Here is a 22,584-nt window from a genome sequence, read left to right as displayed (position 1 = left end):
CCTGGTCTCAAAGCCAAAACAACAACCAAATACCATGTTTGGTTTTTTAATATATTCTCTAGAACAAGTGGGAAGAGGCTTGAGAGGAGGGTGGAGCAGTTCTAGAATTTTCCCCAAGGCTTTCTTTAGACCTTGGAATCCTTACAGTTCTGTTTTATTGGAAACAGGGCTCCTACTATGTGCAGGCACACTAAGTATTTCCTATACATGATCTTATTTGGTTTTCAGGTTTCCCTATGAAGCATGGGGTGTTTTCTTTACCCTCAGGGACCTGGGATGGGAACTTTGCTGGTGTCGCAGTGCTGGAGGAGAAGACACAGACTCCTGCACTCACCTGCCAAACCACAGCATCTTCCTTAGAGAACACATGGTCTCACTTCTGTCTCTCTGGCTCCAAGAACGTCTGCATGTGCCGTGTGAGAAGCCAACATGAAAAACTAACCACTCTACTTCAGACCTTTCCATTCAGCTGCCCTAAAACTAGAAAGACAAAGTTTTCTCCAAGTCTTGCAAGAGACATCCAGGGCCTCAGATCAAATTGAGGCTTCTAACAAGCCTTGGGAGGAAGGCGGGAGCTGGCAACTCTAGCCTGTCCCTAGGTTGCTTCCTCTCTAAATAAAAAGAACTAAAAAGAGACTTAGGATATGGTTTATAAAGGTGGGAGGAGAGAGGAGAATGTGCTCTGGAGGGTCTTTATACAATAAGGAAACAAGAAAGATTCTGAACCACAAGACCATGGCAGAAAGTGGAGCCCAGAGCCTTTTTGACAAAGCAGAGAACAAAGCAGGGCCACCACTCAGGGGGCAGCAGAGGAATGTGCTGATGAAACAGGGAATACAGCAGCCAGCCCTTCAGTATGTGTAGAATCAAGATGGCGTCACCAAAGAGCATAAATGGCCCACCCTTCTCAAAGCCATATCTTGCTTAGTTTAAGACCATTGCTTTCATTTCCAGAAGGTCTTTCATTTGCCTGAAAGCCAGCTCAGAATCCTATGGGAACACAGGAGTAGTTCAAGAGTAGAAGGATCCGGAAGATGGGTAGAAAGACGGTGAGATAGGCCAGTCCTCTCCAGACAGCAATAAGTCAGTCCCTGCCATGTCCTGGGCCATTCTACCCTTTGGGGCTCTTGCTCTCACTCTTGAGGGAAACTGATACACAGCATGTTATGCGTGGTTATACCCCACAGTGTTTGATTTGCTTCAGTGGGAATTCAGGTGTGTCACGTGAACTCATTTTTAGAGCTTGTTAGCTCAGCTGCCTTGTCAAAGCAACGATCGGTCCACGTGAACTGAGTGGGGTCACATGCGGCTTTGGTTAGAACAGCGGTACGGGGAGAAGGACTTTGGTCACTTGGAACTATTCTGAAAGGTGATTACATTCCAAATGAAAGGCGGCAGTGGCTGTCATACTCTGAAGGCTCCTATTGCGAGTCCATGATACAATGATTCTAGCCATGGCACAGCAAAGCCAACACTTGACAGCCATCCAGCTCTCCCTTCTTTGCTACGATGGGGCTGGCAGGTGTTGGTACACTGGGTTCAAAGGAAGTCAGTCTTAATTTTAAAATAGATGCATATAGAAGCAGAGGCAGGAGAGCAAAGATGCAAGCCGTTCCCGGAACTGAGGTATGTCACTTCATCTTTGGGGCTTTGAAAACGTGGCCGGATAGCCCGAGATGTACAATGTTATACTGGGCAGGAAGGAACCCAGATCACATGTGAGGGCCGTTTGTCCTATGTGACTAGCTCCAAAGCCCCAATTCCCCTCTTAATTAGCATCAATGCAGCAACCCCAACTGGGGAAGGTGTATGCCAAAACCTTTACCAAAAACAAATCAACAGACAAAACCTCCCCACCAAAAAAGAGAGAACACACACTTTGTAACCCTCCAGGGGAACGACTGATTAAGAACGGGCTAGGGATCAAAACAGGATTCTGTATAGAAGAAATAAACATGGCTAAGAAACACCCCAGGAAGTGCCTGCCCATCATCCTTAGCAATTAGGGAAACACAATTTTGACACAATTATGACAATTTTGAGATGTCGTCTCAGCCTAGTCAGAGTGGATAAGGTCAACAAAACAACCTGACAACACATCCTGGCCTGGTTGTGGAGAAAGAAAAACTCATTCCTTGTTCGTGGGAATGCAAATCGGGGCAGTCATCTGGAAATCAGTATGGAGAATACACAGAAAAAAATAAATAAAAATAAAAATAAGCCTACCATATGACCCAGCTATACACTCCTTTGCACATGTGCAAGGACTCAGCTTCCTACCGCACAGGCATTTGCTCAGCCGTGTTCACTGCTGCCCTAGTCACGAGAGCTAGGAAACGGAAACAACCTAAATGTCCTTTGACAGATAAATGGATAATGAAAAGGCAATACATGTGCCCAATGGAATACAATTCAGATGTAGAGAAAAATGAAATTATGACATTTGCAGGTAAATAGATGGGTCTAGAAGGGATTATAATGAATGAGGTAACGCGGGCTCAGGAAGACAAACATCCAATGTTCCCTCTCATCTGTTGATCCCTGCTCCAGATCCTCTAATGTGAATATACAACACGGAGTAACCACAGAAACCAGAGACCACAGGCAGGGTTGGGGGGGCAGCTAGCAAGATACAGGTAATACAAAGTGGAAAATGGAAGGGGGGGCTTCAACCGAGGAGAAGGGGGGAGTCAGTATAGAAGGAGAGGGACAGCGACAAATACACACACACACACACACACACACACACCCTGAAGAAGGTTAAGCCACTTGGGCTGACAATGCTCTCTATAAGAACCATGGACTAACAAAAGCCCTGTACCAGGCACAAGACGCTTCCTTCTGAGCAGCTGGTCAGGGTAGGCCAGGTGACTCTCAAACCATAGCAACTATCCGTGCAGCTCCAAGTTGCCTCTCAGGGCCTGAGTGAGTCCCAATTGCCCAAGACATTGGCACACTTAGCACAGAGGACTTGGATGATCTGCGCTAGATCTGACCTGAAAGTCCCTTTCCTGTGGTCTGGGAGTCATGGTTCTAGAAGATACTAGGGGAGCAGTGAAGGGAGGGAAGTGACTAACAATCCTACCCAGCTGGTCGCCTATGAACCGCGGCAGAGACCAGCATGGCAAGACACCTACAAAGGTGTAATAAATGGCACTCATGTCAGCAGTAGCCAACAGCTGTCTAATTGGACTTAAGCCCCTCTCAACAGGAGGGAAGCCATGCCTAGTATGAGCCTAAGCCAGTTTCTCTGGGCTAGTGAGGTCGTGGGCCTTAGAAAAGAGTCTACTGCCTCCACTTGGTAGATCAGCAGAATTCCTTACCACATTCTCTGTCTTATCCTTATACCCACAGGCCAGTGTAGCCACCACTCCTCATCAAAGAAGCCTCTTTGTTTGCAGCAAGTGGAGAGCATCATGGGAAACCACAGCTGGACACAAGGCAAAGGCCAGTGGACTGTGAAGAGCCCAGCCCAACATAATCATCTACGTCCCAGCTACGGAGTCTAGGGCTCGGGGATCGTTGAGGAAGAGGAGGTAGAAAGGTTGCAAGAGCCAGAATACCAAGAAGTTCACTGTGAAAGAGGCGCTCCTAGAAGTGGCTGCACCAACAAGATGGGAAGAGGGGTGATGGAATGGATGTTTTAACATGGAAGGGGGAAGTTTGCACAGTGCTCCAGCCCTAGACAAAGAGCCACACGAAACCAATGATGTATTGTCGTCCAGTGCAGAGTGAGTGTTGTCAGCCCTGAAATCACACACACACACAAACAACAAACATAAGCACAGCAGGTTTTGTGCGTGCGTGTGTGTGTGTGTGTGTGTGTGTTTGTGTGTGCGCGCGCGCACGTGTGTGGGTTTGTTCTATGCTGTGTGTTTATAACAATAATAATCAAAGAAAAAGAGGCTCGCAACTTGAGGGGAACCGTGGGAGAGGTTGGAGGAGATACATGGGAAGGGCTAGAGAGAGGAGAGGGAGGAGGGAAGCAATGTAATTCTATTTCAAATAAAACATAATAATAATAATAACAATAATAATATAATGGGATATCAACAGAAAAGGGACAAGTGAACAAGATTAGCCTCTAGCTGATGAGTGTTTGAATTTGAGAAAAGCACATGGGGCATGTGATACTTCATGTACTTTTGAACAGTAGAAACTGTCCATAGTACTTTTTAACCTGTAGAAGCACTAGAAATTCACAGAATGGGTCAGGGATGAGGACTCCTCACAGACCTGCCCACCTGCCTTCTCCTTAGCCTTCAGGTTCTCCACACTTGGCCAACAGAGATGCTACCCAGCAACAGGGCACATGGCCTGCACTTCCCTACCATCCTGCCTTCCTGCGGTTCGCTCTAACCCCTTCCCTTCCACACCAGTTCTTATAATTGACCTCCACCTGTAGCAAGGCCCAGAGCAAAAGCATCTTCCGTTCAGCGCACTGGCTGCATGAGACAAGAATTTCATCCTCTTTCACACACCAGAACCTTCCTAGTACTTTTCCAGGGCATGGCTTGCAGCTGCAACCACCGCAGTGACCATAAGGATCACAATTGCACACCTAACCTGTACGACAACAGGCACCGTAAATACACCATTGTGTCATTTTTACAACATCCCCGAGACTTTACAGATGAAGATTGTAAACTCAGAGAGGCCCAAGAGATAATAGCCTGAGTCCACTGTGATGAAATATGCCTTTGGATCTGTGGGGCAAACTTGACTGTCTTATCTGAGAACACATGCACTTAATGGCTACTATGATGGGTATGCCTGGGTCTGTAGAACTGTGCACTCACTAGGCAGGGACAGTATCTTTGTCCTATCCATGGCTCTCTCTGCATGGACAATGCATGAATGCATGGAAGATACTTGTGAGCGGAACGCTGCGCTGACACTGACATTCCTGAAGCTGGAGGATGACGTAGCCACATCTTCTAACCCACCTACCTGCCTCCAGAAGGAAGCGAGGTGGAGCAATCAGCTAAGCGCTGTCCTCTGCATCGTTTCTGCTCGTGAGGCCACAACGCTAAAATAGCTTTCATCTTCTCCCTTCACTGGCATTGTAAGTGGCCAGAAAGAATTCTTTCCCAGGCTATTTTTATTTTGCCTCCCAGCTGTGGGTTCCCTCCCTCTCCTTCTTCACAGCCCTCACCCTTCCAGCCGGAGGTAGCCATAGAGATTCAAGCTCTGGGTGATGATTCCAGAAGCTGAAGTCAGGTCGGATGAGCTTATCTTCCCTGCATTTCCTTCTCTTGTGTCCTTCTCAGGACCTCCTACCGTCACTCGCTTTCTAACCTGTAATCCCAGCTCTGCAGAGACGGGGAATCCCGGAGACTAACCGGCACACACACATACCAAGATGGATACACACGCGCACACACCAAGATGGATACACACGCGCACACACCAAGATGGACACACACACACACCAAGATGGACACACACACACACCCTAAGATGGATATATACACACACACACACACACCAAGATGGACACATACACACACACACACACACACACCCTAAGATGGATATACACACACACACACACACACACCAAGATGGACACACACACACACACCCTAAGATGGATACACACACACACACACACACACACCAAGATGGACACACACACACACACACACACACCCTAAGATGGATACACACACACACACACACACACACACACCAAGATGGATACACACACACACACACACCAAGATGGATATACACATACACAAAGATGGATACACATACACAGACACGCGCGCATGCATGCACACACAAATTGGTATGTCATCCTCATTTTTTTTTTTTTCTCGAAACTTTTCAACAACTTCCTTTCATTTAGGTCTTTCCCATCCTGGGCACAATTTTATGTTCTATTTCTTCAAGATTTTCATCCAGTCTGTTCTTGTGAACTAACAAAAAACTGGCTAATGAGAAAATATGAACTCAAAATCCCTTAAGGATTTTCTACCATAGCTCCTACAGTCCAGCATCTGAATGAGCATTTCATTAGGGAGAGGGGAAACCTTGCAGCCCTTGCAGCCCCCAGCTTATTACTCTGGGGGGAAACTTAATGACCACAAAGGGACTGACAGTGGAGTTGGAATTTGGTCCAAGCGCCGGTCGCCTGGGCCAGCTCTAATCATTCCCCTTTCTTGGTTCTTGAAAGCTATGTTGCTGTTAGCGTTGAGATGACACAAATCACTACACTTTCTTTCACTGAAAGTTGTCTTCTGTGGTCATACTGACTATGTAGCAAAGCCATTTCTTACACACACACACACACACACACACACACACACACACACACCTGTCTATGAAGAGCTAGGTGGCCACACTAAGACTTACTTATCTAATTATTGGTCTTTATAGCCTTGCATTTTCTAAATTAACTTAAAAGCCATGAGGAAACCACTATGTTACCACCAAAGAAAGAATCTTGGCCACCAAGCTAAACATCTAGTCGTGTGAACAGTACATTAGCGTGAAGGCACCCATCACAGTTTGGGATCTAAATGGAAAAACCGATACCCTACAGGAACGCTCCAGGTGCACGGCAGCCTCTACTATAGCCAATGCTGTCTTTGTTGGTGCCTTCTGATAGCACACACTTATGTATTTCAGGCATTGATTTTGCTTTGCTTTCTTTTGTAAGTTATTCAATATTCCTGCCTCTTCCAAGAAGTGTGGGCTAGAGGAGGGGTACAGAGACATACTGCGATCAATAATACAGAGCCAATGTCCTGTCTACCTGGTCTTGGCTCTTTTCTGTCAGTTCCTGTGGCCCAGAAGACAAGTCTTAAAGCTGTGAGCTTCTGCTCACCTGGGAACTCCAAAGGACCTCTGTGCCCTCGGCACTTTGCTTACTCTCCAAGCCTGCTGCTGCTGGGCCTGCAGCTAGCCATGGAAGAAGATGCCAGAACCACCCTTAAGCTAAAAAGGCACTTTGGAGTAGAGTTTGCAATCCTCCCTGCCAGATTCCTTACAAATCTGCTCCAAACTGTAGTAAGAAATCTCCAAGGAACTCCCATTTCTCTCTGAAGAATGAGCAGTTCTTTTGCAAAGAAGCATTAACTTCTCAGTTCACAATAGCCAAACACATACTTTTCTTGCAGCTGGCAATATGTGTGTGTGTGTGTGTGTGTGTGTGTGTGTTTAAATTTCTCCTTAGAGAAATAAACTTATTTGTTTTTTCCTTCTTGTTCTTTTTTAATCTCAGGAAAGTATACTGAACAAAACAAAGCCTTTCTAATGGCAACCACACTGCAATGAAGATTGTCCCAAACCCCTCAAACTCCTGCCAACACAGCACTGCTGTAAGCCAGGCAATCACAAAGCATCTATTTTCTCTAAAGGTATCTGGAGACGATGTTCACATTATATATATATAAAAAATCCTCCAGTATATACTCAAATACATTTACCTTTCCAATACACAGGGGGAATTAAGTGTGGTATATAGGTCTTCACAGTCTGATACCAAAACATCATAAAAGCCCTCCTCCCTCACTCCAGGCGTGGGGTAACCAAGACAGCATTAAAGAACCAAGTGGAAAGGGCTTCCTGCAGCATAGGTCTATAGCAGATCTAGACATTTAAGATCCCTCAAATAAAATATCAGATGAGTTAAATGTTCATGTGAACAGTTGCATTTAGAAGCAGCGAGTCTGACTGTAGGTTGGTTGGTCAAGGGCACTGCACACACAGACTGGGTGGTGCTATTGTGGCTGCCGGCTGCCCTGCATGAAGGAGGTCCTCGCTGTCAACGTACAGCTGCTGCCGCTGCAATGGGGAAGGCCTGTATGTTTCAGTCCTCTCCTGCTCTCTAGCCACTTGGTTTCTAATGAACAGTTGGTGTCAGAGCCAAATCCAAAGGTTGTTACACGCGGGAATTCCTAATGCAGAGACCTGGCAAAGCTCGACTCTATTTGGCCAAAATCCCGAATAGGAATTAAACTACCTCAAAATGTAACAGCCGAGCATCTTCATTTTCTTTCCCTGTTTCCATTTAGTTGGAGCAAATGTTTTTTTTGCTTTAATGCGATTGAAAAGAAAAGAACGTTTAGGGGCAACATGCTAGAGCCTTCATAAAGCTCCATTTTCCAAAGCAGTGTCTGAGGCTCTAAATAAATGACAATTCATTCTCTGTTTACTTTAGGTAAACACAAAATGCATTGCCGAGCACTCGTTTTCAAAAGCTAATCAAGAATGTTAGGTCCCAACAGATTTATTTAATAGAAATATAATAGGCATTCCTGCTTGCTTTTCATCTTGTCTCGCTGTAAATGCTAAAATGAACAGCAAATTAACCTTGCGTTGGAACCGAGTTTCATCACAGCTGATGTCCCCTCTCTCTCGACAGTAAACATCCCCCACCCTGTGGCTATTGACTCCTTCTGCAGGGGAGAGACTGCGGAGTTTGGCAAGAGAGGGAAGACTTGAATCCTAAAGGGAGTGCTGTGTGTCAAATGGACTATCTTTTCTATTAGAAGCAAACCCAGCAACTGCTGTCTGCTACAATAGCGCACATTTAGGGCGTAGGAGGGAGGGAGGGGTGGGGTGGGGTTTTCTCCAAGCTCCATGTATCAAAGTTATATTTTTAACTTTACTAGCCATTCTCCAAGTGACTGCTTAGAAACTACAACACAAACCACGCTAATAAAGACAGGCCCATCCGAGCTCTAAAGTCAGATATAAAAGATTTGCAACAACTTGAGATCTTATAATTAATATGCAGTGATATCAGAATTAGCACTTAGAACTCTATACAGAAAAATATAATATTTCATAAATTATGTAATCATGAACAAACCCTCTCAAAAAACTGTTTCACTGTGCTAAAGTAACATTCTAGACTTGTTGTAAGTATGTCATTCTTACAAGTAGTTCGCAGTTATTCTTGAAGGCAAGCCTTGGAGTTTCCTTAGCATAGTGCTGCTGGGGGAAAGTTTCAGCACGTCCATCTTCATCTCTAGCCTGAAGGGAAATATAATGGCCTATTTAGGGACTTACAAATAATGGAAGAAAAAAAAAGCTAAAAGCATAACAGCTCAGATCATTAAACAAACGGGAATCCAGAAATAACAACATCATTAAGAAGTTTGTTTAAATACGCAGTATGCCTTTTAGATATCAAAATTTGAGTTTTGTTTTTCTTTATACATTGTTTAGTTTGAACATGCAAATCCATGTGGTGTAACAGTTCAAATGATACAAAGCAAACCCAAATCAGCGAGTTTTGTTGGAGATCACTGCTCGTTGAGTGTCAGTGGCACAGCGGCACGGCGCGCTGCACAAGCAGGATCATACGACATACACACGTGTTTAAACTTTTTGGCATGCTTAAGCAATCTCTAGATAATGCACTTTTAAGAAACTCTAATAGCAAGGCCATAAGAAAAGCAATTTGCATAGTTATATTTTGAACTGTAATACTATTAGAAATAAATTGATTCCCCTTGATTTTTAAATAAAGATCCTAAAGGATTGATGATCTCATAAAAACAGTGATTCTTCAATCAAATGCAGTAAAAAAAAAATAGATCTAATTCAGAAGCTGTGTTAAAAGGTCCTGGTTATTTTGATCTACGCTGTCACGTGAAGAAAGCTGCCATTTCAATAGAGGCATTCAGAATATTATCCATCAGTAACATCAGTTGTGGTCCTCATTCTCTCTTCCTAATCGCCATTGGTTTCTGATTTTCCAGCGGGCATGAGGAAGAGGTGGGCGAAAGGGGCGTGTCCGAAGCTCACTCATTAATCCATTCATTGGGTGACATTTGCACTCTGCAGCTCACAGTTCGTCTTAGCCTTAACTGCGCCCTCTCTCTCTCTCTCTCTCTCTCTCTCTCTCTCTCTCCTGGCCCCCTAAAATCCACAGCTGAGCTTGCCTCCCTCACATATGGCTTGCATATAATTATGCATATTCCATTTTGCACTGCATTAAAAATGATGAGCTCCTGGCTCCCTGCCAGCTGAGTTTTAAAGGCCCCAGTGAGGTAGGAGAAAGGAGAGAAACACAGGGAGAGCCGCGCAGGAAGCAGCAGGTAGTTCTGTCTGCTGTCTCTTTAGATAAAATGTATGTCTGGCACCGAGGGAACAGCTGAGAACTACCTGTTGTGAGATATGGGGGTGGGGGCGGGGGGGGAGCAGAACCAGTGACACAGCAGTGACAAGGCCTGCGTAGTATCTCTCTGACAGAGCAAAATCTGACCTGACAAGTGTCACTTGGAGCTCCCCGCTCTTCTGTAGGCTGTCATTTAAAAAGGAATCCATACTCTGCACATTTAAGAATTGTATAGCTTGTATTTAATAAATGCTTCTGCTACTCTTCACGAGGGTTCTCGATGGAGCTGGAAAATGGAATGACAGGGCCAGGAGTGGTTGGTTGGCTTATAGCAAGTCCGTGTGGAAAGAGATTGCTCTGTTTGGGTTTCAGTTTTGAGATATCTTGGATGACCATCTCTGTAATGTGACACCTTTCATTATGCCGTTATCCCCCAGAAAACGAGAGCTAAATTAAGATGTGTTCTAGGATTGGCTGTATGTGACAGAGAAAGAAGTGAGCATTGTGTCCTGTGGCTACCCAGTTCCCCTGAACCAATGATGCGCCTCCCCACTGCATCGGAACTCCTCTGCAGGGACATCACAGTGCAGGCTGATGGGACTCAAAGGGGGTCCGGTTTAAACCCCAGCAGACAGGGCAGCGGTGAGTACACAGACCAAGGGCAGCTGGAAGGGGTTGAGATGCCAATGGGTGGCAGCAATATTAGCTTCTTTTTAGCAAAATAGCAAGTGACTGTGTGGCGAGCAGACCTCTGAAGGAAAGGAACCACAATTGTTTCAAGTAACGCTGCCATATCCAGTGACTCACTGATGAAAAATAACACCTACCTGGCTAGTAACTAGACCCTATCATAGACAGTTCAAGAAAATCCCACCTCAAAATACGTCTTGCTTGGTGGATTTATTATATTCCTGATGCACTGTGATACATATGCTCAGAAGCACAATTTGCATATCGTTTACAAGGGCTACTATTTACATATGTATGTCTATATTCAATATATATATGTATCTTGTGTATAAATATTCATAAGGTGGAATATGTTTATTATGCATGTACTATGTATACACATTCATACACACCAGATGCCTGGGGATATTTTCAACATAAGTGGCAAAAATACATTCATTCCACTTACATGCAAGGTGCTCACGCTACTTTTTATGTGTTTAGGGGACAAAAGTGTCCTTGTTATCTAAGTTTGGAGTGTGCTTTATAGTTTCGTATCAAGCCTTATCAGGAGGATTTGTTAAGTAGCAACAGAAGAGAATAGAGAAAACTGGGGACACTAGGAAATAAAAAGAAGCCAGAAACTTGTCTTTCCGTTGATCCATTGTGTTCACCCCCAGAGCTCTCTCAGGCACTCAGGCTGACTCCAGAGTCCAAGAAATCCTATCCTCCAGGGCCACTGAGATGGACCAGCGGACAAGGCACTTATGCCTTAGCCTGGAGACCTGATTCAATCCCTGGCACCCACATGGTGGACTGACCTGCACACATGTACTATGGCAAGGCACCAGCACATGTGTGTGCACACATGCAAATAAATAAGTGATATGAAAAAGAAAAGAAAAGAAATAATCCCACTGCTTCACCGTGTCCTGGGTTTCCACCTATGGCGTAGGATACCAAGCAGAGTCCAAGGAATCTAGAGTCATCACCCTTACATCCGTTTGCATGCGTGCACTGACACACACCTCTCACCAGTGACCCACTTGCATTATGAAATCTTAAAATGAAATTTTAAATTATTCCTAAATGGAATAAAGTACATTCAGCTAGTCAGTAACCCTCTACCCTGGTTTCATATTAGAACCATCTTGGGTGAGTTGCTTCCTGTTGGTTTGCTAACAAATTGGTTCCTATTTCTTATCTTCTACTTTCCACAAATCTAATTTAATTGGTCCAGTGTAGAGTTCAGAGTGTAGTTTGTGTGTGTATGTGTGTGTGTGTGTGTGTGTGTGTGAATTCATAAAAACAAAACCAAATAATAAGAAGCTCTCAGATGTCAGCAATGTACAAGTAGAGCCAAGAACCGCTGGGCTAAGGAGGGCATCTCCAGGCATCGAAGGGACACTGAGCCACTATGTAATGCTTGGCAGATGTGGTCCCTGAGATGAGTCTTACTCTAAAGGGTGAGGGTTGAGAGGTCAGGGGCCTAGCTGCCACGTCAGCAAAGCCTCATATTTGTCTATGTTTGTCTCTTAGTTTCTAACGAACAAATAGACTTGGAGAGCTTTTATTTAACTTCCTGGTGATTGCCTTCTTCCACCTCTCCAACCAAGTCTCTTAACTTGACTTCCTTCCATATCCCCAACAAGGGTGAAATTTTGTAGAGGGCAAGGCAGGGTTGGGTCTTCCATCACTAACTTCAACCATTGTCTGGTAAACACCCTCCAAAAATGCCCCTTCTTGCCGTTCCCTGGCATCTTGTGGGCAACGTCAGGTAGACTCCATGCAGCTCTACCAAACTTACGTGTAGATCCATTTTAAGGCATTTTAGGATCTCCTATATTGCTTCCTGTGCCTTATTCTATAACTGCTCAGTTTGGGGTACCAGATAATGAGCTAATGGTGGGGGTGCAGACAGAGGGAGCCAACTGCCCCTGCAGAAGAGGATGTGGACACTGACGTTATAAATAACACAGAGCAGACGGACTTGCAGCCAGTTTTATTATTGTTTGTACGTTCTCGACAAACAATAGACATCTATCCGGCTGCCAGGAGTAGACCACCCTACTGATGGCTCTTGGCACCCACTGGCCTGGAAGACACTGGGAACGTCTGACTTTGGTCTGGAGTGACAGTTCTGAAATGAAGGAATGTCGTCAAGATCCTAGATGATGGGCTAACTCACTCCATGTGTCTTCTTCCCAACAATTGAATTCGGACTAATGTGCTAGACACTTGTGCTACTACAGGGAAATGTAAGTGGGAGGCCATTGAGTTGTATTTCACTACAAATGTGTAATAATAAATGTGGCTGCCGGGCCAAAGGTACATTTCTGACGTAATGCTCTAAGAAAGCTTCTCATTTTGCTATGATAGAAACCAAAGTAAAAAAAAAAAATCTTCACTAAAACTGTAAGATTTGTACATAGGCTTGTGCTTTAAAAAGATTTGTTTTGGTTTTTAATGTATCTTTACACGTGAACACACGGGCACATTCTCACGGTGAGGGAAGGAAGCTGCCTGCAGAGTCTAGAGGCCCCAGACGTCCCTGAAGCTGGTGTTAGAAGCAGCTGTGAATGCCCCCACACACAATCACACACACACACACACACAACCACACACACACAAACATATAATCTCACACACACACACACACACACAAACACCTGGAGTTAGAAGCAGTTGTGAGCTTCTCCCCCCATTCACACACACACACACACACACACACACACACACACACACACACACCTGGGGTTTGAAGCAGCTGTGAGCTACATCCACCACCCCCTCACACACAATCTCTCTCTCCCTCTCTCTCTCTCTCTCTCTCTCTCTCTCTCTCTCACACACACACACACACACACACACCACACACCTGGAGTTAGAAGCAGCTGGGAACTCCACTCCCCCACCCCCAGATGCTGGGAAAAAAACTATGTCGTCTGCAAGAGCAGTGTGTCCTCTTAACTGCTGAGCCATCTCCCAGCCCTGTTCGCTTTCTGAAATAAGGTTTTGCTATGTAGCGCACGCTGGCTTCAAGCTCAAGATCCTCTTGCCTCAGCCTTCCAAGTGCTGGGATTACAGGTGTGTACCAGCATGCTTAGCCTCGCACAACTAGTTTCCATGTTGTGCCCAGTGTTGAACTAAACCCTAGGTGAGGAAACGCTAGTTAATGACATGACTCTCTACTCCAAACTTCTCTATGAATCACTACCTGTTTCATTTTGAATTTCCTCCGTAACAAATTCTAATTCTTCTAGGAACCCCCTTCTTTCTTTGGAAAAAGTTTTGGTGCAATGTTTATACTGAAGCAAAATCAGCATTTGCTTTCTCTGGACATTCTAGAAAGAGCTCCATTTGCCTGTCTCAGACAAGAGGGATGCTTCTGCCTTGATGGAGGGGTTAATGTCACTGCCGTGTAGAAAGACAATGAAACTTTGCCATTATACCTCCCCTGAGACATGGGAGCTGAGACCTCCGTGTCACTGTGTCGTCACTTATTTTGGAAACAAGGAGAGGTTTTGCCTGGAGTAAGAACTAGGGGGCAGAGAATGCGGTGGAGGTTCCGGATTCTTCCAGCGCTACAGCAGATGCGGCTGTGTCAGCCCACGCGTGTGGTGTTGGTACCAGACTTGGGAACATCAAAAATAGTACTTGCAAAGTTGTGGGAACAGGGTTAGAGATGAGGCGTTATAGAGACAGAAGGGGAACATTAACTTTCTATTTTATAACTAATGTTTTGAACCAGAAGCAATAAAACTTCTTTCTCAGATTCATAGTAAGCGAATGAGAACTCCATCTTGGGAAATTTTGTTTCCTTTTCTGATACCACGTGCTTATATATCAAGGGCGCTCAGAGGCATTGGCAGCTAGCACAGACTGCCTTCCTTCCATAGGACGAGTGGCGCATTTATGATCAAAAGGTCGGCTGGGGCTTCTGTCCTGTGAGGCAGATCCCTAGAGCTCTGCCCAGCGTTCCTGCCCTGGGCTGGAATAGCATAGGGAAGTCTCTGAGTGGTTCCCTGTCCTCCCCTGAGTTATAACCCAGCTGCTCTCATCTCAGTGGGTCAGTACCTCCAGACTAAAACCCCGGATCCCCTTGACTGTTTCTTGTCCTTTACCCTCATTTTCATGGGTAAAAATAGAATTCATCTCTTCTTTCCACTTCTGGAAAATTCTTTCACATCATGGAGCCTCCTCAACTGCATTGCTTTATGGAAGCCACCTGTGAACTCTTCTTCCAAGTCCTAGCCTGAGCCCCAGGAGCACATGATTCAGTGGGGCCCCTGTGTGCACGAACTGTGCTCCATTCAGCTGCAACTCTCCAGGGCATGGTCTAGCACCTGGCGTATTACATGGCTCTGTTCATGAGGGAGGGAGTGAATGAACGGATTCCCACCCTTCAACTGCGGTGCCAGACCCTCTGCCTTGCATGCCAGTCCTCATCCCCCGGAGCTCTCCCCTTGCCTGAGTCCCACATGTCTCATATTTGACCTCTACAGCCTGTTCCACGTGCTTCTGTCCAACACCCATCCCTTCTACTTAGTGGGTTCTCAGCCCCACGGCAGGCTTGTACCTGATTAGATGGTGGCCAGCAACCCTTCTGCTATCTCTCTCTCTCTCTCTCTCTCTCTCTCTCTCTCTCTCTCTCTCTCTCTCTCTCTCTCTCTCCCACCACCCCAGACTGAACCTCTGCTCTTCTCTGATAAATTCTCACCCATAAACCTGTTCCTAAGTTAGACTAGCCAGCTAGGTGTCCTCTTCCTTAGGTCCCACATCTCACCTTTTCCTCGTGTCCCAGATCAGTCCTGGACGCCTCTTTTATGCCCACTTTCCTTATGACTCATAAACAAATCCTTTCTAATCCTTTGAGGGCAGAGACCACGTCTTATATATGAACCCCCCAGCCATGCTTGTATGACATTTGCCCTGTGTGCTCGCTAGTTTTATGTCAACTTGATACAAAGCAAAGTCATCAGAGAGCAGGGAGCTTCAGTGGAGAAAATGCTTCCAGAAGACTGGGCTGTAGGCAACCCTGTAGGGCATTTTCTTAATTAGTGATGAGGGAGGACTCAGCCCATTGTGGGTGGTGCCAACCTGGCTCAAGGTCTTGAGTTCTGTAAGAAAGCATCCAGGCAAGCGATGAAGAACAAGCCAGTAAGCAGCACTCCTCCATCATCTCTGCATCAGCTCCTGCCTTCCAGGCTCCTGCCCTGTCTGAGTTCCTGCCCTGACTCCTACAATGAGCAGAGATGGGGAAGAGTAAGCCAAATTGACCCTTTCCTCCCATGTTGCTTTGGTTATGACGTTTTATCACCTCAGTAGTCACCCTGACTAAGACACCAGTAAATACAGTTCGAATGGATTCATTAACTCTTGCTTACACTTTAAGCAAGTTCAGAAACACTTTGTTCTCCCTTCTCTGAACTTCCGTACACACAGAGATCTATAAATCTTGAGTTGTGTGTCTGCCTGCAGCGCTGACAGAGAGCTCTCTGCACTGGACAGTACCCCCGAACATCAGTATCCAGACCCAGGAACCTTCTCAGCTGGACCTCCCCCCTCATCTGCTGGTGAAGACAGTCTGTAGGGAGTCCTGAGATGGAAGCTGTTTTACTTTGTTCTTTTAACAAAATGTATTTAAACTCCCATGTAGCGTGTTGACGGAAGGAGAAGCTGTTCCCCAGCGCATCTCCTCCCAACTCTCCACGCTCCTCTGTTGGCAGCAGACTGGCTCCCCCCCCCATGGCTCTCCGTGCTCCTCTGGCAGCTCGCACACCTCTGATGGATGAGAAGCTCTTATTTGCTGCAGTGATTTTTTTTTAACTCCGTGCAAACCTTTATATATATCATAAATTTTTAATATCCAATTTGGAGTCTTCAAAGAATAATGGTAACAAATATGCAACATGAAGATAATGGGAATTGAATCCTGTTTATGGTTTCCACGAGCATCTTAAAGACGTCAGGGCAGAACTGCTCCGAGCCAGGAAAGCACCCGACTAGCTTGTGCCTGATTAGTGGCTGCCCTTCTTGGGGGCCCTAAAGGGTTGCACAACACTTCCAGCAGCAGAGTCCGCAGCAGCCTGAAATGCAGCTGTCACTCAAACTAAGATACATCACGCTCACCCCAGCACTTTACGATGGTGTGCTGCAGGATCACAGGGGTTGCTGCTAAGTGGTTCAGGAGACCTCTGTCTTCACTTTTTATTTTTAAATCCATCTTTCCTTTATTGGACAGGTGAGCCTTCTGCAACTGTCTTCACTGTTCCCTGTCTGACCACATAAATGTCTTTGTTTGGTAGGCACCGCTATTGCGAAATGCCCACAGGTGAGCCCCAGCGTACGCTGCCTTCCTGCTAGTCTCGGTTCCAGCTGGGCCACCATCACACCCTGGCAGCTTCTGATTATTCCAGGACCTTCATCCACACTGGATTATCCCAGCTCCCTGATTGCTCCCCTCCCCCCTCCCCTCCTCCGCCCACTGCCTGCCTTTTGGCTTTTCCCGCTATTCTTTTGCATCTATTACCCAGGGGCCTGGGAGGGGAACACAAAAGGCAGGCAAACAGAAATGGTTCCGCTTTGCTACCGGTTGGCACCCAGAAAATGCTTAAATAATTGGCCTCCTCGAGACATTGAAATCAGTCCTTTTATTCCTGTCCTCTCAAATCACTGGGCAGAAGGGGGCTGGGCACATATCTGTGTGTGCAGCCCTCATGGTGGACCTGAGAAGTCAGAGGAAATAGGAAACAGGCAAGGGCTGCGAGGAGACTCCAAGACCCCATCCGCAAGGCTCCAAAAGGCTCCAGACGTTATGGAGGGGTATCATTATCTACAAGATGTCTCCCCCAGAAACAGCCTGACCCCAAATGAGATTAGGAAGTGCACTACTAACCGGGTTAAGATACTGCTCTGGATGTCGTCAGAGACTGCTAATAACAGCCACGTTTCTACTGTCTTCGGCATACACTAGGCTCATTACCAGGGTTCTCTCTATAGTATATATTTAACACAGGTATTTATCACCCCCCCCCCAGAAAACTCTAGTGACAGCTCCTACTATTTCTATTTTATTTATAAGGACACTGAGGCGAGCAGTGATGTAATTTGTGAGTCACACAGTTAACAAGTAGTAGAACCAGAATTCACACCCAGGCTGTCTGGCTCGTGAATCTAACTCCATAGACCCTGACTGTTTCCTTCTCCTGTGCTGTTAGCTAAAGAAGTCCCTGTGTTATAAACTGTGACCACCAGTACCATTAAAGTGTGTGTGTGTGTGTGTGTGTGTGTGTGTGTGTGTGTGTGAGAGATAATCCTTCTGTTTTGACTTCCCAGGATTGGACGAGCCAAGGAAGGGTGGGGGTGGGGGTCGATATAACAGAAGTAGGGTGCGCATCTGCAAACAATCTGGGGAAAGAGAGGCAAGGTCATGTGTCAACAGGCCTCCGCTCAGCCTAAGAGAGAAGGAACTTTTAAACATAATCTTTAAAGCAATGCCTTTTTCTAGCAGGTTTCATCACTAATGATGGCACGGAGGTCTCTCAATACCAAAAGAGACCCATCTGTGGAACTAGTTCAACTATTTGGACTCTCTCGGAATTTCTGTTGTGAGGCTCTAAAGCATTACCAACATCAGAATAGTACTGATTTTTAACCCCACGAGTCATGCTGAGCAGACCACAAAGGGCACCGTGCCACAGTGTCTCACTCATCCCTGGCACTTGTGGTATACAAACACAATTGGAACTGCGATTTGGTTAATATGAATCAGTTTACCAAGACACTGGTTACTCCTGGCTAAAGCAGAGGCACTGGGAAAACACTGGCTGAGAAATAAGCTTGGTTTATTGTGATCATTCATGGAGGTATGCCTGTGTGATGTGGGATTTCCCTCTGTATGCTGTTATTAGCATTGGTTAATAAAGGAACTGCTTTGGGCCTACAGCAGAGCTATAGGGGAGCAAGGCTGGGTGGGAAAACTAAACTGAATGCTGGGAAAAAGAACGGCCGAGTCAGAGAGAAACCATGTAGCCCTGCCAGAGTCTGACGGAACTTTACCTGGTAAGCCACTGCCACGCAGAGATACACATATTAATGGAGATGGGTTAAATTAACATGTAAGAGTTAGCCAATAAGAAGTTAGAGCTAATGCGCCAAGCAGCGATTTAAATAATGCAGTTTCTGTGTGATTATTTCGGGGCTAAGAGGCCGGGAACTAGCAGCCTCCTATTACTACAAATTGGCACCCAACGTGATTTAGAGAGCCAAAGGCGAAGAGCCAGCCTCTGCTCACAATTCACCCTCCACCCCAGAAGACAGATGGGGTAATGCAGGCACCATAGGTGAACAGCTAATTAGTTCAGTTGCTGGGAGAGCCATGCAAAAGGCTTAGACTGTGGCTCTGGATGAATCCACTAGATCTGAGACACAGCCTTTGTGGTACCTACCACGCCATGCACATACAGTGCCTGGCAAAGGGGCAGCGGACCCTGGGAAACACTGAACTGTGGGTCTGGACGAATCCACTAGCTCTGGGACACAGCCTTTGTGGTACCTACCACACCATGCATGCATAGTGCCTGACAAAGGGACAGTGGACACTGGGAAACACATGAGAGGATTTGCACGAGGAAATGAACAGTCTTTTCAAATTCATTTCTAGTTCTGAGGTCAGAAATGGTCAGCTCTGGACTCACAGAAATACTTGCCCAAAGTGTGATAGCCCACAGCTATCATTAGTGATAATGGTAAAGTTGGCTACGTCTTTAGGTTTTCCTAAGCGGAACCTCAGTCCATACCCTTCCCCATGTCACAACTACCAACCCACAGAGTGGGCTTACAGAAGCCCAAAGGCTGTGGTCGGCCCTCACACTCTTCTCTTGTGGGCACTGTCCTACCAACCCCCATCTGGACGCCATTTCCCCACCACCTCCACCGTCTGCACCCTGCCTTTGGCCCTACATTGGAACCTTTGTTCTGTGTACTTGACCCGGCCAGAGTGTGCCGTTCCCCTGTAGATGTGGCCTTGATCTTCACCCTGTCTCACTCTGGTCGCTGCTCTAGCCTGGGACATTCTATCAATTATGCCCCAATACAATTTCTCTTAAGAATACGATTTCTTTAGGAAGAAGTAGAGTATTATATAGTGCATATACAAACTTACAATAGCCTGACCACAAAGCATAAAGGCCAGGGCCAGAGTGAATCTCTGCTTTTGCTGTGCATTGTGCACATAGATGTTCTGAGTACCACGTAAGTATACTGTGATTTATGTCCATGGATGCAGGAAAATGAGAAAGATGAGGTGACACATCCATTGGCTTTGCCCCCTGGGTCTTTCAGAGAGCAAAGCCTGGACGCCATTCCAAACGTGCTGGTCTTACTGACAGCTTCAATTACGAGCCATGTGCCACTTGACCTGTTAACGGAGGTGTCGCCGGGTTTAAGGAAGAAAAACCGCCTAAATTACCGTTCCCCTACTCGGGGCCAATCAGCCTCTCAGAGGAGCTGACTGTAAAGATGGCGGCAGCGGGGCGTCATAAATAACGACCTCTGTTCGAACGACACTCTCTGGAGTCTTAGTCTTAAATCCCAACCACTCTGCGGATGATGAATGGAGGCAATAAAAGTTGGAACTGTGGCATGTTTAAGGAGGAGAGAATCATTAGGCGAACTTGACTGGGGCTCACAGATGGCCCCATCGAAGCCCACAGCTGATCTTTACACCATGGTCTGTTTTTTTTTTCAGAGGACAATTTTAGTATTTCTTGCTTCTCTATTATTTTTATTGCTATTATTATTATTATTATTATTATTAATAATAATTTTATTTCAAGGAGGTATATAAAGGTAAAACACTGCCCGGGTTTCCATATCTCTCCCTGGCATAGAGAATAACGAAGTGTGCTTCACTCTGCAAACAGCCAGCCCCTTTCTGTTTGCTCTATTCACTCAAAGCAATTGCAGGTCTCAGGACCCAACTATCTCAGCTACCCACAATCCCTTCAGGGGCCACACACCAGAAAGAGGCTCTCAAGACTAGAGTCCACTGGGGAACCACCATGTTCATCTCAGAGACCAGACACAAAGGATGAAAACTCAATACAGTAGTTGCTTTGACAATAATAATATTTGACTCTTGTTCTGTGCTGGGCACCATGCTGAGCCCCTTACAGACTGCAGCTCACGAAAGCATCCCAAACCTTCACGTGGTCTATAACCCTACCACCTCCCAGCTTCCTGTAAGGAAACAGAAGTGACTTTGGCAAGGCTCAAGCGATTCAGAAGGCAAACTAGGTTGTGCACTGTGTTGGGTCACCAGGCACAGGTTGCCGCCTTCAGCTAGTTACAGTTAGCAGAAGATGCCTGGGGACAATGAGCAACAGAAGCTGCAGGCATTACTAGAAATAGGCAGAGACATGGATCACTACCCATGTCACCATGGGGCCTTGTGGGAGAGGGAAATCTTGCCTCTGGTTTTTCCTGTTCGCAATGGAGCTCTGATGTCCAGCACAACTCAGAGGAGTAGCAGGGGAGTGGCATGTACTGGGAGTCTAAGGCCAATACATAAGGCTAAAGGAGCATGGGCCACAAAAGCTGACAGGCTCAGCATACCCAAACTTCTGCCTCTGGGACGGAGGGAGGGGCTTCTCCGGGATGGAGGGAGGGGCTTCTCCGGGTGCCCAGCACTTGATGATTGGGACACAGGTGGAAGGAGAGAGAGGGCAGGGACTATCGGTGTGGTGCCAGGTGAAAGAAAACCTTCATGGACCTGGTACAGGAGACAACCTGAAGTTGATGGACAGCTGACAGCGGGGGCGGGGCCTGCCTTGCAATCGCTTTCTGTTTCATTGGCACACCCCTCAAATGGATGATTATAGGATTAAAGGGAAGAGTGCAAATCTGCTCTCTCTAGAGAGAGGAAGGCATGTTTTCAAAGATACCAGACTCCAGAGTTGTAAACCCCTTCCAATGATGCTTGGCTAATTGTAAAACAGAGAGAGAGAGAGAGAGAGAGAGAGAGAGAAAACTGATTTGATTTGGAAAAATAGTAAAAGAGGACTAAGGGTCACTGTTTGATAAAATCACTTCTCATGAGTCTTCTCTTCTTAACAGAAGCAAGTAGGGTTTACATGTAACCACGTGTCCCTGTACGATCAAGTTCCATGCTCTAAGTGATGAGAGACCTTGTTTTTGAATCATAGGAATGTTTTGGATGGCCCTGTAAACTATAATGTGCACTATTAATAGTTCTGTATTTATATAGAACTAGATGTGGCCACACAGAAACCAGACAGCACTGGGGGTGCTTACACAATGTTCCCCCGCCCTTGCTTCTACCCATTCATTCATGTTGTTCACTATCATCAAGCACTGACTGTGAGGCCAGCAGGAGCAGGTCACTGGGTAAGTAAGCGCCTACAATGAACTGTGTTCTGCTCACACATTCAGTACATTGTAACTTTTTAAGGTCAACGACAACAAAAAAGCAACAGATCCCGCAATCTAAAGAGCACTTCTATCTCCTTTAAATTTGGGATTTTTAAATTATCATAGTTTTTTAAAGGCATATTAAGGCAGCCTCCCAAAGGCCAAGTATAAAAGACATTCTCATAAGCCGAGTTATGATCAAGTTGGAAACAAATTCCTCAGAGGCAAGCACGTGCTGTGTGACTTGACGGCCAGTCTTTATTAGCAATTTGACTGGACCAAGAATTATCCCAGACTGAGCGAGACACCACTGGGTATGTCTGTGAGGGTCTTTAGGATTAACTGAGGTAAGGGGACCCACCCTGAATGTGGGTGTGACCACCAAAAGGGCTGGGATCCTAGGC

The 22,584-nt window shown here is 46.0% G+C and overlaps 1 protein-coding gene across 2 annotated transcripts in view; it reads right to left on the bottom strand.

Annotated features, from left to right (window-relative positions):
* Sobp (sine oculis binding protein homolog) overlaps window positions 1–22,584 on the bottom strand; it is a 165,692-nt gene that overhangs the window by 56,333 nt on the left and 86,775 nt on the right. The window contains exon 5 of one of the 2 annotated variants that reach the window (XM_085690871.2): window positions 8,893–8,988. The exons of the other annotated variant lie outside the window; for it this stretch is intronic. Coding sequence (XP_085546997.1) covers window positions 8,893–8,988 — 96 coding nt within the window. The remainder of the gene's footprint in view (window positions 1–8,892; window positions 8,989–22,584) is intronic. 2 annotated transcript variants of the gene reach the window in all.

This window comes from Myodes glareolus, chromosome 1 (assembly GCF_982192425.1).
Source record: "Myodes glareolus chromosome 1, mMyoGla1.1, whole genome shotgun sequence".
In the NCBI taxonomy this organism is placed as follows: Eukaryota; Metazoa; Chordata; class Mammalia; order Rodentia; family Cricetidae; genus Myodes; species Myodes glareolus.
This window is presented reverse-complemented; position numbering and strand designations above follow the sequence as displayed.